The following is a 20,666-nucleotide window of genomic DNA, read 5'->3' as shown; positions in this document are numbered from 1 at the left end:
TTTCCTGACATTTTTCCATTTTCCTCTGAACGATGACTAACAGTCCAGCCACTTTCATTTACATATAAGCCCTTTCTGTACAGAGAGGTTTTAGTGTTTGATATTTTTCCTCTGTAATTTAGTGCTTTATATGTCTAATGTTTAGTGATGTACTTTTTCACATCTGAAACTGGTCTCTTATGAACCATTGAATATGTAAGTTTTGCTCCTAAATATCTTAGTCTTAAATATGTTGCTCATTTCTTAAGTTACTTGCTCAATACCAGTCATGAAGCGGATCTCTCTTTAAAGACATTTGAATTTGAAGCACTATCATTTGCTTGAACATATTAGTAGTTAACACACACAATTCCTTCATCAAAGATGCTAACTTTGAGTCCCTCCAAACTAGTAATATGCTTCTTATAGGTGATTTACTCAGTGGAACACAAAAAACAATATATATGTTGCTGGAGCTTGATACACATCCTCAATAAAAGCACAGCTTAATCTGACCAAACATGATCTTCACAATTTGGAGAGCCGTGTGTGCTTATGGAATGGTTTGCAAAGTGTAGTAAGAGCAGACTTGCAGTTGATTGTTTATATGTGTAAATGAATGATACCTTTAATTTCCAAGATTATAATGTAGTTCCCAGGGTAAGAAATCAGTTAATTTACTCGTAAGGGAGAAGAGGCCACACATTGTGGGCCCCTAAACAATTCGACCTTCCCTATGACCTTGTAATGCAATTTCAAATGCATATTGGCATTCCTCATTGTTGTTGCATATAGAATATTCCTCCACTACGTTAGAAGTCCTACAATAGAATACATCTTTTCTGACATAGACTAGACAGTAGCATTTTCTTCTAATAGTTCTTCAGAAAAGGTAGTCTTGTATATTCTCTAGGGATTATTTGTTATCTACCTCCGTTATATTTTTCATGTCTGAGGTGATCTGACAGTGACTTTTCCATTTTTGTACTGAAAAAACAGCTGCTCCATCATTTATTTGTACTAGAACTTGGGTGAAATGGGAACCCAGTTTAAGCATTGCATCGCCCAGTAAAGACCAGGTGAACAGAAGCACAGTAAAATTCCTTAACCTGTCTCAGTAGTTGGTGCTTTTAGATCATCCTTCTTTGGCTACCACACAGTGTTTAGCTTATCCTCTAAGACTGGTCTAAGAATATTACTGGATAGGAATACGGTTGTCTTGATAAAACTTTGGGCCATTTTGTGCGTATCTGGCATAAATTATTCGCACTAGCTGCTAGTGGGTGAAATAATGCCATTTGGTCCACTTGAATTGTTCAAGAAAAACGTTTTGAATGGGAACCTTGATCCTGCAAACTGTTTTCCAGACACATTCCTAGCAGAGTTCTTAGGTCCATCATGTGTGTACAGTTGGTTCTTGAATAAATCAAATGCATACTTCTTGCACCCAGTCTTTTTCCAGAAGGTTGCCAAAATATGGCAACCTGAGGATCTTCAGTCAGGTGTGCCTCTTGCTATCTGTTAATGTAGCAAACTCTTTTAAGACTGGCATTCTAATGTTTCCTTTATTTATTTATTGTCTGTTTTTCTACCGAGGTGCTTCTAAGATGATTAGATTTTTACGTATTGTAGAGAATAACCAACAACTTCTCTAATATTACAGCATGACCCAACAGCAGTCCCAATAAAAATATCTTTTTGTTGCCACTAAAAATTGTAAGAAAACTATCTCCTTGCGAAGTATTTTCTAGCCGCATCCGTGCGTTGTAGGCATTTCATAAAATGAAATCCCAATGATATGGGTTTTGAGGTCCGTGGCTACGTTGACAATCAGGAGTCCCTGGTAGCTCTCCAGGGCACCGCTTGACATAAAACCTCACCTTTATGAAAAGGGAAATATTGATTAAGCTCCCCTCCCCCCTCCCACTTCAGTCACTCGCCATGTGTACTTTTACCGTTAAAAACACAATTAATGGAACCTAATTTGTAGGTATGCCTTCTTTCAGATAAATAAAAAACTAAAAATAACATTTATGTAGCTATTTCACAATTTGCCTGTTGTTGTTTCTCATTTTTCAGATCCATATACCAGTTAACACGCAAGCAGAAAGTTATCTCTAGATACATTTTTAGGTTTGGCTTGATAGCTCAACTGTCTAAATGGTTTTATTTTTTTACCGGTGGAATGAGCTTTGAATTCTCCCTGGGGAGTATTATGGTCCTTTAATGCTTTTGGTTTTGTGGTGTATCTTTCCATCATTATGTAATGCTTGGATTGCAATGCTTGAGGGACAATTTTACATCTGAAAGGTAAGCTCGATCATGGCATTTAATTCTTTCTCATACGTGCATTGTATCAATAGAGGAACAGTTTTTTTTCTCGTTTTTTAAAGATTTATTGGAATAGAAAAGCAGTAGTCTTGAAATGGTTTTGTAATGACTCTAACACAAAACATTACCACTACCTCCATTACTACAATCACTGAAATTGTGCACACTTGTTTTTTCATTCTTTATCACATGAAAGCCAGGCCTGTTGGCTTCCCAATGATTGTACTAAATAGCTGCTCTGTACCAATTTGGCATAAAATAGCAACATCACATTCTTCTCTGAAAGATTTGTAGTAGAATATGCCAAACATTGTTAGTGTAGATAACTAATTTCCAATTCAAAGAGTTCTTGTAGTTCTTGTGGAAGGTGCATATGCAGGAGCAGGTTATCAAACTCCTCCAGTGACGCAGCTCTTGAATAATTGATACTCTGGAGCAGTGTATGGCACCTGCTCGCCAAATCCTCCTTATATCCCTCGAGCTCTTAGTGATTCTGATCATAACTACACTAGTAAAACCCATTGCACTGTATTCAGGCAGCAATCATTTTCTAAACTTGAAATTTCAAAGTAAATCTGATAAGACCCATTTTGTGAACCGTATACTTGGCAGGATTTGGTTCTTGAACATATGTTTGTTTTGATTACTTTGTACAGTGAAAGCTCTTAGCCTGTGATGTTTTTGGAACAGCTTCGTGTGCCTGGTTGACCATGGACAGGAAGGTCAGCAGCTTCTAGATAGCGATCACCATCATCTCGCTTCACTTGTGTGGATTTTGTTTTGAATCGACTTTGCTTTATTTAGGTCGGTGCCACAAATGATGATCTAATTGTAAAACCAATGTTTCATGTCATGGAAGCAGAATGATTGTTAGGCAATTTCTTAACGCCCGATACAAAAATATCTCTAAAAAGCTTGGGATTTGCTGTTATAGCATGTTTCCTATATTTATAGTACATGTGCTTATTTATTTTTTAATTTACCAAAGTGCACGAATTGCTTGTTTTAATGTAGAATGGAAACTGGTGCTCTAATCGGCATTTGTGAACTAAGTGCAAATATGCATTGGTGTATATATACCTTACTCCCTCCCCTCCAATACAGAACCATTTTCCTTTAAATGTCAATTAATATGGGGGATGTTTCATTCACAATTTAATCCTAACACATTTAAGCCTCCCCTGGAGTAAATTCGCATTCTTGCGCATGAAAAATTCCTATTGAAAAATATAAGTTTGGCATTGCACAATTGAATGCCCGTTTAGTGGCAGTAAAAATAAATTACTAGTTTTAATCAGATGATGGAATAACTTATAGTTAGCTTAGTACTTAATAACATGTTAAGATGAGGAGCAAGTTAGGGAGTATTATCTTAATGTCCATTGCCATACCATGGTAGGTTTGATGACGCAAGAGTAAGGCAGCTGTGCTCCATTTAGTGACTTATCAATCTTTGTACACAGAAGATTGCTCTGCAACTGAGGTAATGTTCGCTGCATTTACAGCAGAAGCATGGTTCGCCTCGGTGAAGTATGAAATCTGCTTAGTAAAACGTTAATACTTAAAAACTACAAAACTTGTTTGGCAGTTGGAATTCAAAAGAAATCTTATTCAGCCTTAAGAGCAGTACGTCTCGGCTATGTACGTGACTACCCTAAATCGAGACTGTTGAAGACACACAAATGTTATGCAATTTCTTAAAGGAAAAATTATCTCCCTTTAGGCCTAAAAGCCAAAGTGAATATTAAATGTTGATTCGACTGTGTTTTGTTAGATATTAGCAGGTGGCCTGTCTGTTCTTATTATTTATTGTTGATGCTTTTCTTTCGTCTGGGGATTTGGCCTTATTTATTTATTTGGGTCATTTGTGATGCGCACGAATCATCCCCAGGGGGATCTCTCGGTGCCTGAGAAAGACAAGCAGTCATTAATGGGCAGATTAGAATAGCCAGGTTTTAAGCCATTTTTAGGTCGAGCCTGTCCCGCAGGAATGGATAGGATCGAATTCATGTCGGCAAAATCCTCTTCAAACTAAGGGGTTTCAGCCCGGCGTTTTCTTGCAGTTCACGTGAACATGCACAAGCATTCACGGCCAGGGCTTCTCCTCCCCTAGCAGCACTCCTCCCACACCAGCAACTCCCCCCTCCCACACCAGCACCTCCCCTCTCTCTCCCCGCAAACACAGCCTTGCCGTAGCAGCACTCCTCCCACACCAGCACCTCCCCCCTCCCACACCAGCACCTCCCCTCTCTCTCCCCGCAAACACAGCCTTCCTTTCATTTCTCCTCCCCCTCCCTAGCCAGCTTCCCCCAGGCCGTGTTCCCTCAGATATGCTATTGCATATCGTTTGCTACCTCTTGTATTTTGTTGCTCTTGATACTTGCACAACTGTCACTATTGTCTCATGTAACGTAACGTTTGCTTTTGTAACATGCTCACTTGTAATTTTGGCTTCATGTATCTAAAAACGCCTCCCTCGCGCTCCTTTCTCCCTCTCTCCCGCTGCCTAGTCCTCCCACCCCCTCCCTCTCCAGCGCGCGCTCCACTCGCATCTGCCTGCTGCTCCCCTGCCCACCCCCCCACTCCCCCAACCAGCAATGCCGAGAAGCTTGTTTCCTCTAAGAACATATCGTTTGCTACCTCTTGTATTTTGTTGCTCTTGATACTTGCACAACTGTCACTATTGTCTCATGTAACGTAACGTTTGCTTTTGTAACATGCTCACTTGTAATTTTGGCTTCATGTATCTAAAAACGCCTCCCTCGCGCTCCTTTCTCCCTCTCTCCCGCTGCCTAGTCCTCCCACCCCCTCCCTCTCCAGCGCGTGCTCCACTCGCATCTGCCTGCTGCTCCCCCGCCCACCCCCCCCACTCCCCCAACCAGCAATGCCGAGAAGCTTGTTTCCTCTAAGAACATATCGTTTGCTACCTCTTGTATTTTGTTGCACTTGATACTTGCACAACTGTCACTATTGTCTCATGTAACGTAACGTTTGCTTTTGTAACATGCTCACTTGTAATTTTGGCTTCATATATCTAAAAACGCCTCCCTCGCGCTCCTTTCTCCCTCTCTCCCGCTGCCTAGTCCTCCCACCTCCTCTCTCTCCAGTGCGCGCTCCACTCGCATCTGCCTGCTGCTCTCCCGCCCACCCCCCCCACTCCCCCAACCAGCAATGCCGAGAAGCTTGTTTCCTCTAAGAACATATCGTTTGCTACCTCTTGTATTTTGTTGCACTTGATACTTGCACAACTGTCACTATTGTCTCATGTAACGTAACGTTTGCTTTTGTAACATGCTCACTTGTAATTTTGGCTTCATGTATCTAACAAGCATTGGCATTGCCAATAGGTCTCGCTTGTGGGACCTTATAAGTATTTAGTTTTGCAGCACAATATCCGATTATGCAACTCGGATATTGTGCTGCAAAACTAAATACTTATACGGTCCCACAAGCGAGACCTATTGGCTATGCCAATGCTTGTTTGAATTGGGACAGATTCAGGCGTTCCTGGATGTATTCAGGGAGGTCGTTCCAGAGTTTGGGGGCCAGATAGGAAAAGGCACGACCTCCTATTTTTACCTTCCTGATTCTCTGGCAGCACAACAGCTTACGATTGCTGGATCTGAGCTGACGTGCAGGATGGTACAATGTAAGTGTGTTAGTCAGATAGGCCGGTCCCAGTCAATGCAGGGAGCTGAAGACCAGGCACAACATTTTAAAGGTGACCCGTTTCTTGACTGGAAGCCAATGTAATTGGGGCGAAGAGTGGTTTCGGGCTGGTTTATCCAGGGCAAGACGTGCAGCTGTATTTTGCACAACCTGTAATTTAAATAAGAGGTCCTCCCTAATTCCCACCAATAGGGAGTTGCTGTAATTAAGGCGACTAATTAAAAGTGCCTGAATCAGGGTCTTCCTGGCACTGAGCGGGATCCATGGGAAGATCTTTCTCAACATCCGCATGGTCCTAAAACAGGAGCCTTCAAGCGTCTTCACCTGCTCCTCCATTGAGAGCTGATTGTCAATCTTACAGTCATGAATGGCAGAAAGTTCTTAGGTTTATTTGACTTTTTTGTGGGCAATAACTCTGAATAGAAGTTGGGGGAGAGCACTTTGTTTCTGCTTTTCATTTCCTCTTCTCCTGGCAAACTGGAAAAAAGCAGTCACTAACTCAGGACTGTCAAATTCAAAGACTTCAACCAACGTTTTCAGAAGGACACAGCAGAGTGTGCCAATTCCTTTTCTGTATAGGGAAACAAAGGTGGAATCCATTGAATGCTTTCCATAAGATCATTTCATTGGAATCAGGAGGAAGGTATTTATGGTATCTATTTGGTTTTCCCACAGTTTTATCTTTTCTTTGCAGACCTTTGATTGCATGGTGTTACTATGTATATAATAAACTTTTATATAACTCCATGCTTTCAGAATCACCGGTGAAGCTGCCAGTTTGCACTATGGTTCCCTTTGAATGCGCTTACATCTTATTTTGGATCACAGTAGAATCTGTCCCCATACTGCTCTGGGGCAGTTTCTGTTGACAAATTCCAAATAGAATCCCGCAATTGTCCTTTGAAATCTAGCTTCAAGTATTTGTTAGGAAGTTAAAAATATTACAAATTACGGTAGTAGAATGCTGTGCCAAACTCCTAAAAAGAGACTCGCCCCCACCACTCCCCCGTGGTGAAGCTAACCTTTGAATGGAAAAAATAATATATCCATTGTCCCTTGTATACATCCTGATTTGAAGCACGATTTTCAGCTGAACTTTTTAAAAGACACTGGTCTCGAGTATGAGACTGACTTGGTTAGTTGAGCCCTTAAATGTTATTTCTGAATGTGCTAACCCTCACCTACAGTTCAGCTGCTTGACTGCTTGAATTAGGTTAATTTTCATTGTACCCCATCATATTTGGTAATATGCCATTCATTTTGTGTGTCTTAACACAACTAGTGGACTGTGTAAATTAATTGCAGCTATAGCCCGCTTTATAAGCAATAGCGCCTTGTGGAGTTGTTTGTATTTCTCTGATGTATGGAGCATTACCCACAGTTTGCCATTAGCAGATGTAATTATATAATTACAAGGTCCCTATAAGAGGCTGTTGTGTAAAATTCTGGTCCTCATGTTAGACTCGTGGCATAGTTCACTCATTTTGAGGTTGATCCATATACGTTTTACCGGTCCTCACTTGACCCGTTTCTTGGACCATACTAGACTATCTACCCGATAGCACATTTATGCCAGTGTACCTCCTTATCTTGGTACAGTACAACTAACATAGACCAGACCAGGCATCTTGGCACATGCCATTGCCTTCGAAGCCATCAATTTGTTCTTCTCCAGGGTTTGCCACCTCACTTAAGCTTTGGGGAATTTCCAGGTGCTTTTCAGAGAAGATGAGGGGAGGAGGAGGCGGTATGGGCTAGTGGCTACAGCTGCAGTCTTAAGAAAATTGGGAATCAGGTTTGAGTCTTTGCTGTGGCTGAACATCCTGAGATTCTGGGCAAATCACTTAAGCTCCCTGTGCCTAAAGACAAACAAATGTATACGTTAGTTTGATTACGTTGTAAAGTGGTCTAATATGTGGATGATTATATATCTTGGTATATGTCTAAGGGAGGTGGGAAAGATGGAGGTGATTGTAACTGATAGTTAGACTTTACGGGAAAAAACGTAATCCGATCTGTCCAAGAAATTGGCAGTGTCCCGTGCACGTTTATTGCCTTGCCTTTTTGAAATGTCAGCAGCACTGCCTGGCAAGGAAGGCAGGCTGGAGGTATTTTTATTGGATATATTGAAGAGGGATTTTTTGCGCATTGCGTGACTTAAGTAATGGAAGTGAATTTGTTGTTTTGTGGTTTTACAGTAACCAAGTGTTATTCCTGTGCACAGATACAGCTGCATTGCACAAAATAAATATTGTATGTAGGGAGTTGTATTCTCTGGGTCTGGTTAAAAAACCTTAATCAAGGATCTCTTCTGGTTTTGCATGACCGCTTTATCAAGCGAATTCGTCATTGAGGTTTAATTAACTCCATCGGCAGCCCTGTGCCAGTATGCAGGTCTCCTAAAGTATCGTATGGGTGGATGTTCGGCCATGTGATACATGTCCTCTGGTTTTACTTCTACCCAGCCCAGTGGTTTGTGCCTTCCTGTGCGGTTTTCTGCCACTGCGAGCCTGAATTGTACCGTTTGTGTGCATGCCGCGCACCCTTCTAACTTGTGGTAAGTTGTCAGTTTGCACGAATTGATTCTTGGAGGCAGGCTGAAATAAGGGCCTACTTGCCATTTTGGGAAGCAGCACTTAATATACATTTGGATTTGAAAAGTGTTCTTGCATTAGATATATAGTTTTACAAAATTTACATTGAAACAGTAGCTTAAATATTTTCTTTGGTTTTGAAACTCCTTCCGAGTATGGCTAATGTTGTACTTCTTTTCAAGGTTTGATGTGCACGGCTATAGTGATAAAAATTATAAGGCAGCCTTACAAAGTTGGACATTGTTGTTGCCAAAAGCCCTCTTAATGCAGTACTAAACTTTGTACTTGCATTCAGCATGGTAATCACTTGTAACCATTAGATTGATTACAAACTTAGTTGCTTAGTTCTGTGGAAGGAACTGTTCATCTAGGTAGTGGTGCTTTTTTTTATACATGCACCTTCCAAAGCTGTTTGCCACAACTCTGCTACTGTTCTTGAAGTAAGGTGTGGTCTCAATAAAAGCAAACACGTGCACAGAGACATTGAAGTCTCTTCAGCTACTTTTGCTGCTTCAGCCGTGCAACAGAAAGCATAATTTCCCTTCTATATTATTCTACTGCATACCTGTATGCCCCCTCTTTTGTGGCTTCTTGTAACACCGAGAGAGCCAATCACTTCTGTTACTCATGTGTTTGTTAGCAGTATTGTTTTTTATTAGAGTGGACCTGTAAAAGATGGCGGGCAGCCTTAAGATACATTGCTTCAGTGCTAGATGGATAGCTTTTCAACCTTTTTGATTGTTGAAATCAATCTTAACATCATGGGCTCTTTTGTGGAAGGAAGCTACATTTGTGCACATGCATTAACCTACTAAAATAAATGGCTGCGCCAGTTGCTGATCTATGATTCCTCCTTTCAGTAAAAACAATCCCAGAAAAGTCCCTTTCCTATATAATTGTCTTAAAAAACATAAATGTAGCTGAATAACTATCCATGACTACCTGCAGTCCTCGGCCAACATTCATTATGGGTAAAGAAGCAACTTGTGTGTGTAAACAATAACGTTCTGTATGTGGTGAAATTGATAGTCTAGCGGTCACACTGAAACAAAGCGAATATACATTACAAATGAGCACAACACATGAAAATTAGAACGTGGGATTTCTGAAACCATTAATAAATATGCAGTTTTAATCATTTTTGCATACCTCTTTCATCGAAAAGGGTGAAAGACCATATCCTGTGTGTGTGTGGGGGCTGGCTCACACAGGCATGTGCCAAATGGCGCTCTTGGGCTTATTTTACTGTTTTACTCCTGATGAAATGGTCGCATACCAATCTGATATAAGATGACTGATGCAGACTAGATGTTAACTGGTGGCTCTACTTCTAAACAGTGATAAACTTCAGAATGTGCCTGACTGCAACAGAGTATGTGCTCTTATTCTGTTGGACCGTTCCAGTGCTGTACACAACATGTATACAGAATGGCATATCTAGCACTGAACTTGAGGGGATAGACAGGAGGAAGGGGCAGCCTTACCGCTAGAGCGGTCGACCTCGAAGTTGGGGAACCGAGTTCGTCTCCGCAACGACTCTCGACATCCTGCAATTCTGGGCAAATCACGTAATCTCCCCGTGACTAACAAAAAGGAAAGTGTCCTTGTGTAACGAAACTAGTGCTCCTGTAAAGCGATCTGATGCCCGATATCTTCGGGTCTAATTTGCTCTATATAAAACTCTACAAAACAATATAATATATGCAAAAGCTACAGGGACGGTATACTTGGGTACAGATTTTACTCACACAAAACCATAGAAATTCAGCGGTTATAGTTACCTGAGCTAACTATAACTTGCGCCCCACGCACAATGCACTGCTTATGACCTAACATATTGCATCAGTAATTACATGGTCAGCGAGTGTGTTTCGTAAAGTTTTTCAACACTAAAAAATAGATACTGAGCTACTGCAAGAGTTATTCCTTCTGTTCTACCAAGTGTTATTATTTCTAACATATATCATATGAACCACAATCCAGTTTTTAAAGCGGGTGTACTATTTATGAGTGAACTTGCCTCTATGCTTACACATGACCCCTGCCGAATTATGTATATGGTGGTGGTTTGCGACAGTAATTTGTTCATTGAGACTTAATTCCACAGCGATGGCTGAGTTACTGTTTTATGAGCACTTGGCTTAGACCTCTCTCTTTTACGATGAATGAGTGCAGTAGTAGTGTGCTATAAATTCATCTCTTCACTAAGACATTTGTCTAGGGTGATGGCTCAGTTAGTAGTGGTTTGCAACAGACTGACCTCTGCTTCTCTAGGATGAAGAATAATTTTACAAGTGGTTTGTGACACCATGGACTTTCCGCTAAAACCACTCTACTGGATGTGTGTGTTGTAGTGGTTTGTGTAAAACTGTAGTCCGCTCTAAATCCTCTTTCCACATTGACGAATGGTGGTGTGGTTGCGAAAGATTAGCCTGTATGGTTAGATGCCTTACGTTGGGCACTGGTGTTTAGAGTAGTGGTTTAGAAGATAAATGACTATTCACTGAGAACTCTCTCCTGGGTGATAAGTGAGTGTAGGATTTGATAAGGTTGCAGTGAGCTCTCTGCTGTCCATCTTTCTTTCTTTTTTTATTCAATTAATTTTAATTTCACAATCTATTCCCAAACTAAAGCACACATTCAATACTAAAACAACAACACATTTAATACAAACATATGCTATTGCAATTTCTATTAGTGTTTCACTGCCAGTATGTAGATTGCTTGTGTGTCTGATAGGCTGTATGGGTGTGTGAGTAGCTGTTTGGATGTGAGTGGGTGTGTGAGTGGCTGTGTGGTGTCAGTGGTTTTGTGGATCGGAGTGTTGTGCATGAGTGGCTGCGTGAGTCATTTTTTGGGTGTGTGAGTGCTTGTATGGTGAGTGAGTGTGAGTGGCTGTGAGTGGTTTTGTCAGTCTGAGTGGATGTGACTGGCTGTACAGGTGTGTGAGTGGTTGTGTGGGTGTGTGTGTGAATGGCTGTGTGAGTGTCTGTGCGTGTGTGAGTCTCTGTGAGTGTCTGGGTGTGTGAGTGGTTATGTGAGTGGCTGTTAGTGTGTGAGTCTCTGAGTGGTTGTATGTGTTTTTTTTAATTGGAGTCTGGCTCTGCGGATCCACCACGGAGCACACAGGGTTGCCCTGAGCTCTGCTGTGGATCTGTAGTCCTTCGCACACTAAAATAAAAATGTTTTGGGAGAACTTCTTGCCCGTGAGAGGTCCCTTACAGACCTCTGCATCTGCCTCATGGGGTCAAGATAAATCTAATCTGACCCCGTCTATCACTTTTAACTTTTCCGCCCCGAAACCAAGTCCTGATGCGCAAAATGGCAGCCGCAACTTTCTTCCCCGGTTGTGGCCAATCAATCACAGCATTGCTGATGGTGCATGGCGGCGGATCCGCATCTCTAGGTATATCTTTTTACTTTAATAACTCCAATAGTACTGAACAGATGTACACCAAATTACAAAAAGCACTCTTTCTGGAGCAAGATCTAACTTTCTGCCTAATTTGATGTAATTCCGTTCTGCGGTTCGGCTGTAGTTGTTTCTAAAATCCCTATGGTAAATTGCATGGGGAAAATGCGGTTTGGTACCCCTGCCTTTTTCTCAGCCCCTGCTTGATGGATCAATCCAAAAGTATCCAGATAGCCGCCAAAGTGACTGGCAAACAAGTTTTGAAAATGTTGGGAAGATTTGTCAAACAGCGCCAAAGTTATTAGCAAAAACAACAAAACACTCTTTTTATGGAAACTAGCTCCTAACTATACCTACTGGCAGCCCGCAGTAGGTAATATATATATATATATATATATGTATATAATTGTGTGCGGCTCACCTCCTTTCTACTTGAAGGGCCCGTGTTCGATATATCTATATCTATATCTATCTATATCTATATATATATATATATATATATATATCTATCTATATCTATATATATATATATATATATATATATCTATATATATATATATATGTACATGTTTACTTAATATTTGCGTATGACCTCGTATTATGTGTCCTATATGTATTCCAGGGCCGTAAATCTTTCTGTATTAAGAACTACTATGTCCAGTGAAACTCATCAAGAGCAATTAAAATTATTAGGGTTGTAATAGTGACTACATCAGAGAAGATTATATTAATGGCCACTGTATTCAGGATTACTACCAGCGATCAGCGGAGGGCCTCAATGTTGGTTGCTAGCAGTAACGTAAACAAGGCTGTGTCAATATGGAATGCCTCTGCATGGGTAATAGCTAACAGACATGCCTCTGGTACCAAGGTAATTACATTTGAAATAAGTTTTCCCAGTGCCATATGATTGATTTCTCAAATATTCCATTTGAATATATGTTGGAAATTCAACCATTTTTCTCGAAATAGCAAATGATTTCTGAAAATGAGCACATTTTTGTCTCAAATATACACTCAATTTTGGTATACATAAATTCAACCAAGCAAAAACTTTTCATTTAGTAGACTGAGAAACACAGAGGAGAGCTACTTATAGGTAGCTGGAGAGCCACCATTAGCTCTTGAGCTACTCATTGGAGAACCATGATGTATGTACATCTACATACAACGTCCGATTTAAACATTTTAAGCAAAACAGCTTTACATTTCAATTAAAGGTAGTTTAACAAATGAATATGTATGGCAAGATTCAGTGTTTGTTCTGTGTTGCCTCCTGTTACATTCAACAGCTGAAGTGGTGCCGACAGAAGGGGCGCGGCTGTTCGTAGGCAAGGAAAACAGAATTGGGGCACGAGCCCAGTCTGCCACTATGCCCCCTTTCCCCACTTCCCTACTCCCCTCACCCTCCTTAAGTCGACACTGCCTGCATACCATTCTTTGGCCAATATAGGGGTGTGAATATTTCCGAACCGAATTATTTATTTCTGGCAGGCGTGCCTTGTTTAGAAATCGGAATAATCCAAAAAAGAGAGCGAGAAGATGCAAACGTGCTTGTTCCTTCTCCCCTTTAATATGCCAAAAACAAACTCGCACGTTGACAACCACGTAATAAAAATCCAGCTCCACTGTAATCTGGCGTCGCGGCACACCCGCGGTGCGCTAGACCTCTTGGGTGAGAACCGAACAAATGATGAAGCATGCCAGAAACTAGGTTGGGTGGTGAGGGTTCTTTTAATGAACTAATTGTTCCCCTGGAGCATGAGAGATGGACATTCGTGACAATAGGATCTGTCGATAGCTAAGCTTATTATAGTTTGTTTTTGGTCGTTTAGAAATCAGAAACGTTACACACTATGTGCGACAGACAATTTTTGGGGGATTGTGTTTCTTCTGCCCAGACAGCAATGCAAATGAAAGGTATGGTTTCCACTGTGTTTGGAGAGGTTTCTTTGGCATGCTAAAACGTGACAATAGTAGAATTTGGGAGACGAGAAGATGCTCTCCTAAATGTCACCAATGAGACACTAATATGTGTTATGGCTTTCTCTGAGGGTCATAATTGTCGAGCATTGCAGTGCCTGAATGTTCCCTCAGTACTGAGTTAAAGCTGCAATATATGTGCAGGACAACTCACGCTTTCTTTAGGTACACAGGTAATTCTGGTTTCATAGCCTATATTGCACCTCTCAGTAGTCCGGTCCTTTGACCCTGCCTGCAGTATTAGTATCGAACCCACAGCTGCAGTTTTTTTCTTTGAAACCTAAAGCATAATTATCGGAGATGGGAGGAAACCAGGAGTCCAGTGAATTATGTAACAAAGTTTAACCCAGCTGCTCAGATGTAAATAGGTAAAAGACAACCTTTGAAAAGGCATTCTGCTGCATGTGTGCTGGTCAAAGGGCCTGCCCACTGCCCGTTTATTCCCCCGCTCATACACCTTGCTTTTTGAGAAATATTTCCCGTGACACCGGGTACCGCCGAGCCCTGAATGGAGTCTCTTAATTTGGCACTTACATACCGTGCTGCTTTGCCCTAGAGCGCTTCGTGTTCTTAAAAGGATGTAATTTCACATTAGAAATGCTAGCTATTCTGCCTCTCCATCGACACATTTTCTGGCGCGCGCTTAATTTCCACACCCTTTGTGGCGCGCGCCCCCACCCTGTCGTCGCAGGCTGGTGTCTCGCAGGCGAGACGAGCACGTCGTCTCATTCCTTCCGCAGCAGCAACCCTTTCCCCCACAGTGGTTAGTACAACGCCGCGCCGGTGCAGCCGCGTCCGAGGTCAAGCACTGCAATCCACCCTCTCGAGGGCTTTCTGTACGAGTTGCCAGTGCGCGGGTAAAAATGACTTTAAACTCTTGTCAGCGCGGTTACTGGTGCATGCATCACAGTCCCACTCAAATAAACCTGTCACAACACCGAGTCTGCAGCGAGAGAAGCGTCCAAGGGCAGGCCTCTAGCTTTCCATTCGAGCATCACTAAACGTGCACAGAGTGCCCAATTATTTCAGCATTATTGAGCAGGCCTACAGGAGGACCCGAGCCTTGCTACATTAGATTTTCTTTAGTAATTTGCTCAAGTACCGCTGAGGACACTTAAAGGGCTTAAACGATGGCTGCAACCAGTTTCCGTTTCTGGGTTGTTAATTCGGGTTTTCTCTTTTCAAATTAACTCTCTCTGCCTGCTGTGAGGCTGGGCTGGGAGAACTGTTCAGCACTAATTTTCCCACTTTCAACCTTTTTTTCAGCACAACTGCAGTCAAACATTGTATGCATATACGTGCATTTATGTTCAGTAATTGCACACTGTAATATAATAAGTGTGCGGCATTTTCTTTATCAACGTTTGAAAATATTTTGCAGTTGTAAAGGTTAAAGCAAGCATTGGCAAAAACAATTAGTCCAGCTTTTTTTGCTTTATGGATGTTTAGACACTCGTGGAATTCAGCAAAAAAATATTTTTTGAATCCAAAAGTACACATTCATACTATCCCTAGCACTTAAATGACTTACTCTGTGTATGTATTTGGTCATTGTGAAATAGCAGGAAGCAGTCACTCACAGTGAAGTCAGCTAGTGGATGAAGTGGGTTGGCCCAATGCCCCATGCTGTTTTCTGTATTGGGTGGAAGAAAACTGTAAATGACACAAACTATTTTAGATGCAGCGGAAATTTCATGAAAGTGGGAAAACCAAAGGATGCCTCGATAATTCAAGTGGAGTGATGCTAGATATACTTATTATTGCTCATCAAAGCCATGCAGAATCCAAAAATTATGTGTTAACCTCTTCGGGTAAGTAAGTGTGTGTGTCTGTCTGTCTGTGTCTCTCTCTCTCATGGGTTATAAAGAAATGCACCGTATTGATGAAAAGCAAGCATGGATAAGAAAGCAGCAACTGGTTACTCAATTACCCTAACTCCCAAAGATGTGTTTTGTCGACACAGAAACAAAGATGCTGGTGTTGAAAATACTTATTGAAACTAGAGTCTTAAAAATGTCTTTGCTGTAAAGACGAGGAAGAATGAAACTTGCATTGGCCTCAAAAAAACTTTCTTCAACATCCCAAAATATGAGACTGTATGAAACCCACATAATTTATCCTCAGGTTTTATTTGTTTTTATTCCTGAATATGTACCTTTTAAGACTATCTGAGTTTTTTTGCACTTTATTGTCCTTGTAAAAGGCATCTGAAATGGGGTTACGCCATCTAATCTGGAGAGAAGTGCTTGGTCAGTGGCACTAAGGGTCTTATTTAGAAGTTGGCGGACGGGGCACTCCATCAACATGTGAAGGATAGCCTATCCAATATATTGCAAATGCAGGAGGGTGTGATGCACATGTAATAAGGTTGATGGGTCATGCTCTACGTCTGTGATCGAGTATCCTGTCCACCAAACTTTAAATAAGGCTCTTGGCAGCTATTTTCACTCATGGGAAGCACTTATGTACTGTTTCGTCTTGCTATTGTGTAACAGTAAAGGTCCACTGTTATTGATGTCCCTGAAACCCAAAGACTGCCATTAGATATTTGCATCTGTAAAGAGTATATCAAATCATTCTTACATACCATAAGTATTTTGCTCATGTTGGTGACATCTTCATAAAAACGCAGTTCAATATCGATTTAATTTTTCTTAGCAGCAGCAACTCCAAGCCCAGCATTTATCACATGGACATGGCCTCCCGGTACCCTTGACGCCCCACCCCTCTGGCCTCCAACCACCCTCAATTCCTCCAATCGGCAGCAGTGCTGGCCTTCTAGCTCTCTCCAGTGCCCTGAGTGCTCAGTCCCACCTGTCCATCAAAGATGAGAAGAAACATCATGACAACGATCATCAAAGAGGTGAGTAATACTTATGTTCTTTGCCGCTAGAGAGTGTGTTGCATGAACAGCATGGAAACGTAACTTATTTTTCTCCACTCTCCTCTCTCTCCCCACCTTTTTGCTACCACTTTTGGGCTCCTGTGGCTGCTTACATGTTTGCAGATAGAGATTCTATAAAGGTAGGACGTCATTTTACTTTTTCATTTTATATCATTGCAAACTAATTTAGAGATGGAAATTGGGTGCTATCAATATCACGTCTGTTGGAAAGCAGCAGTCCTAAAATAATCAAGTCTGCTGCCAGTTGTGAGTGCCTTTGTTTGAATTCCTCACGTGTTATTCCCTTTCTATGCAGAGCAGCGTCCCCCGCAACCCACTGCTTCTCTCAGCATTTTCCAATTCCCCATACTGAGGAGACTGGTAGCTTTCGTTTATTTTAAACTGTAAACAAATTCTTAGAGCACTCATACCTTATAATGAGTAATGTTAAGGGGAATTGTGAGTACCGGAAGAGATGTGTTCCTGTGCTTTACTTGAATTTGTGAGATGGTGTAACATTTGGCAGGGCGTTCTTTTAGAACTTAGTGCTATCTAGTGCCATCCATTGCATGTGGGAAGGTTCAATCTTTCATTTTATTAGTTCAAGAGATGCACAGAATTGCTGCTGGATGTAAAGACCCAATATGTCCTTGGAGTTTTGGAGCAGAATCCAAAATGTCAGTTGGTGACGCTTTTTAAAACTAGCTCTTGACTAAGTGTGAACCAGTGTAGCTGTACAGGTACTGGTGCAGTATGTCAGAACCTACCATTACTAGTTACAAATCTAATGATTGTTGTATTGTATTGTATATTTGTATAGTGCATATTAACTGTCACCCTACGGGTATCCTGGCGCTCGACCTAGATGGTAAACAGCACGTTAACAGCCTAGCGTTGATAGAGGGAAATCTAATCTTCCATCCTAGGGAACAGCCAAGTTTTCAGTTCTTTTCTAAAACAGGTCAACAAAAGGGCCTGTCTAATGGACTGAGGTAGATTGTTCCATTGTCGTGTGGCTGCTACACCAAACGCTCTGCCTCCCATTCTGGATTTTTTAAATCTGGTGGTCTTAATCAGGTTTACATTAGAAGAGCGGAGCTGCCTGTTTGGATTATGCCATGCAAATCTCTCCTGTAGTGGAATAGGGCCCACATTGTGAACTGCTTTATACACAATGCATAGGGATTTACAGCAAACTCTTTCTTTAATGGGCAGCCAATGTAGGTCTCTTAGGGCTAAGGTTGTCGAAACTCTACGTTGCCTATTCAGTGCTAATTTTGCTGCCATAGTCTGGACTCTCTGCAAGCTCCGTAAGATATATTGTGGGGCTTCCAGGTACAGGGCATTGCAGTAGTCCAGTCTACTAAGGATTACACTCCTTATTACCAGTGACACCGGTGTCTTTAGGCAAAGCGGGAGGATCTGATGCAACATCCGCATCAAGGAGAAGGCTTGTTCCCTGTTCTTGTGTTTTATACGGTTTTCTGGCTCTGCTTTGAAGTCCATGATAGTTAAACTAAATTTTAGATGCTTAAGAGACATTCCAAGGTAGAAAACATCCTAATATTTTTGCCAGTCCCCTTAACTTAAATTGTTACGCTTCATAGAAATGGACTAGGCTAGGAACTAACAAGTTGACATTTTATTGGATATGCAACAACATGACATACTATTTTTGAACATTGCATGCTTCCCACCCTTTTTTATTTGAAATAGTAACTCTAGGTTTATAAATGGGAGGTATGACCAGTTTTGATCCATGTGGTCCAGAGATATGCCAGATTTTAAGATAACCCCCGTCTAAGTGACTTTTATTGAGATTTTTTGTACATAAATATGACATGGGTAGCTTGAAACCTGGTGTTATTCCAAAGTACAGGGATCAACGCTATACATGTAATCCTTAGACTGCTTGCTAGTGACTTTTAAATTGCTGTCAAGAACCAGTTCCATAATCCACAAATGTCGGCACAATCAATCAATTTAGATTTGTGGACCACGGCTAATCACTTATGAGGGTATCCAGGCACTAGGTTCATGCTGGGATCAGTCGAAAAAACATTCCTTGAGCCGCTTTCTGAATTCTGGGAGGTAGGGTGATCGGAGGTGAAGGGGAAGGTCATTCCAGGACTTGGCGGCAAAGCAGCAGAAGGATCATCCTCCACTGTAACTTGGGCAGATGCAGGGTGTGGGCGAGGGAGGCGAAGGGCAGGTGTCTGGACCTTTGGTGGAATTTCAAGCAGTGGTTGATGTATGCTGGTCGTTGGTCTTGGAGGGCTTTGTAGACATGAGTCAGAATCTTGAATTAGCATCTTTTCTGGATGGGAGCCAGTGGAGGTTGCTGAGGTGTGGGGGTGATGTGGGTCCATTTTGGGAGGTAGAGGATGAACCTGACACCTACGTTCTGTATCGTCTGGAGTCTCTTCCGTGGTTGGGTGGTGATTCCTGTGTAGAGTGTGTTGCCCTAGTCCAGCCGGCTGAAAAGGGCTTGAGTGACTGTTTTCCTGGTGCTGACGAGGTGCGAACTGAAGATCTTTCGGAGCATGACAAGGGTGTGGAAGCAGGCGGAGGAGACTGCATTGATTTGGCGTTTCATGGTGAGTTTGCTGTCCCGCATGATGCCAAGGTTGTGGGCGTAGTGTGTCAGTGTGGGTTCCAGTTCGAAGGGCCTCCAGGTGTCGTTCCATGGGGATATGCTGTTCCCAAAAATCAGCTCTTCCATCTTTTCTGTGTTGAGCTTCAAGCAGTTAGCCTTCACTAGTCAGCAACACTCGTCATGCAGCTGTGGAAGTTGGTCCTGGTGTTGAAGGGGTCTTCTGAGAGTGAGAGGATGAGCTAGGTGTCGTCTGTATAGGATATGATGTTGAGGTAGTGGGTTCTAACGATGCCGGCCAGGGGCATCATGTAGGTGTTTAACAGGGTGGGGCTGAGTGATGAATCTGGAGAGACACCGTAGATGGTGCTCTTAGGTTCTGAGGTGAAAGGTGGTAGACTGATCCTCTGGGTTCGTCCTATGAGGAAATATGCAATCCATTTGCACTGAATTCTCATGTAGTGGAGTCTGTAGATGTGAGTGTAGTGGGGATACAGAATTGAATGCTGCTGAGAGGTTGAGGAGAATCAGGGCTACAATTTCACCCCGGTCAAAGAGGGTTCTGTTGTCGTCAGTGGCAGTGATCAGGGCGGTATCGATGCTGTGGTTGGTGCAGAAACCTGATTGCGAGGCATCCAGCTGGTGGTTTTTCTCCAGGTGTTAGGTGAGTTGCAGGTTGATGGCCTTTTCAAGGACTTTGTCAGGGAATGGGAGTAACAACTTAGGGTGGTAGTTCTTGAGTTAGCTGGGATCAGCTGGGGGTTTCTTGAGAAGGGGACTGACCTCTCCGTGCTTCCATCTTTTGGGGAAGGGGGCCATGGTTAGTTTACTGCTGATTTCCTTGCTCCCAAGGTTAAAGAAGTGGTGGGGCCAGGGTCTCTAGAAATGGATCAAGTTCATGATGGCTCTGGTGATCTGTTCACATGCGGTGAGCAGGGGTTGTAGGTGGCCTCTGTACGTGTGAGGAAGTTGTATAGGTTGGTGGGTTGAGGTTTGAAGTTACTGTAGGTTTTGGATTTCTTGTTGTGGAAATAGTCCTCCAGGGTCTCTCAGAGTTCCTGGGAGGGGGTGATCATATTCTTGCGGCTGTCGTGCAGGAGAGCTCTCCGACAATGCTGAAGCGTTCCTTGCTGCACTATACAAAGAAGATGACTGCACTGATCTGCAAAGAAATGCTTATGAAACTGCGCCTTTGTTTCTTAATGAAATGTTAATCTCTCT

At 42.1% G+C, this 20,666-nt stretch overlaps 1 protein-coding gene across 4 annotated transcripts in view; it reads left to right on the top strand.

Moving 5' to 3' along the window:
• Nucleotides 1-20,666, top strand: part of LOC144818434 (transducin-like enhancer protein 4) — a 283,390-nt gene that overhangs the window by 128,752 nt on the left and 133,972 nt on the right. For 2 of the 4 annotated variants that reach the window (XM_078675849.1, XM_078675851.1), the window contains 2 exons: nt 16,627-16,831; nt 16,976-16,992. In XM_078675849.1, the coding sequence (XP_078531975.1) occupies nt 16,627-16,831; nt 16,976-16,992 (222 nt within the window). The remainder of the gene's footprint in view (nt 1-16,626; nt 16,832-16,975; nt 16,993-20,666) is intronic. The other 2 variants (XM_078675852.1, XM_078675850.1) reach the window with 1 other exon arrangement.

The sequence above is a fragment of the Lissotriton helveticus genome, chromosome 2_1 (assembly GCF_964261635.1).
Source record: "Lissotriton helveticus chromosome 2_1, aLisHel1.1, whole genome shotgun sequence".
Lineage (NCBI taxonomy): Eukaryota > Metazoa > Chordata > Amphibia > Caudata > Salamandridae > Lissotriton > Lissotriton helveticus.
This window is presented reverse-complemented; position numbering and strand designations above follow the sequence as displayed.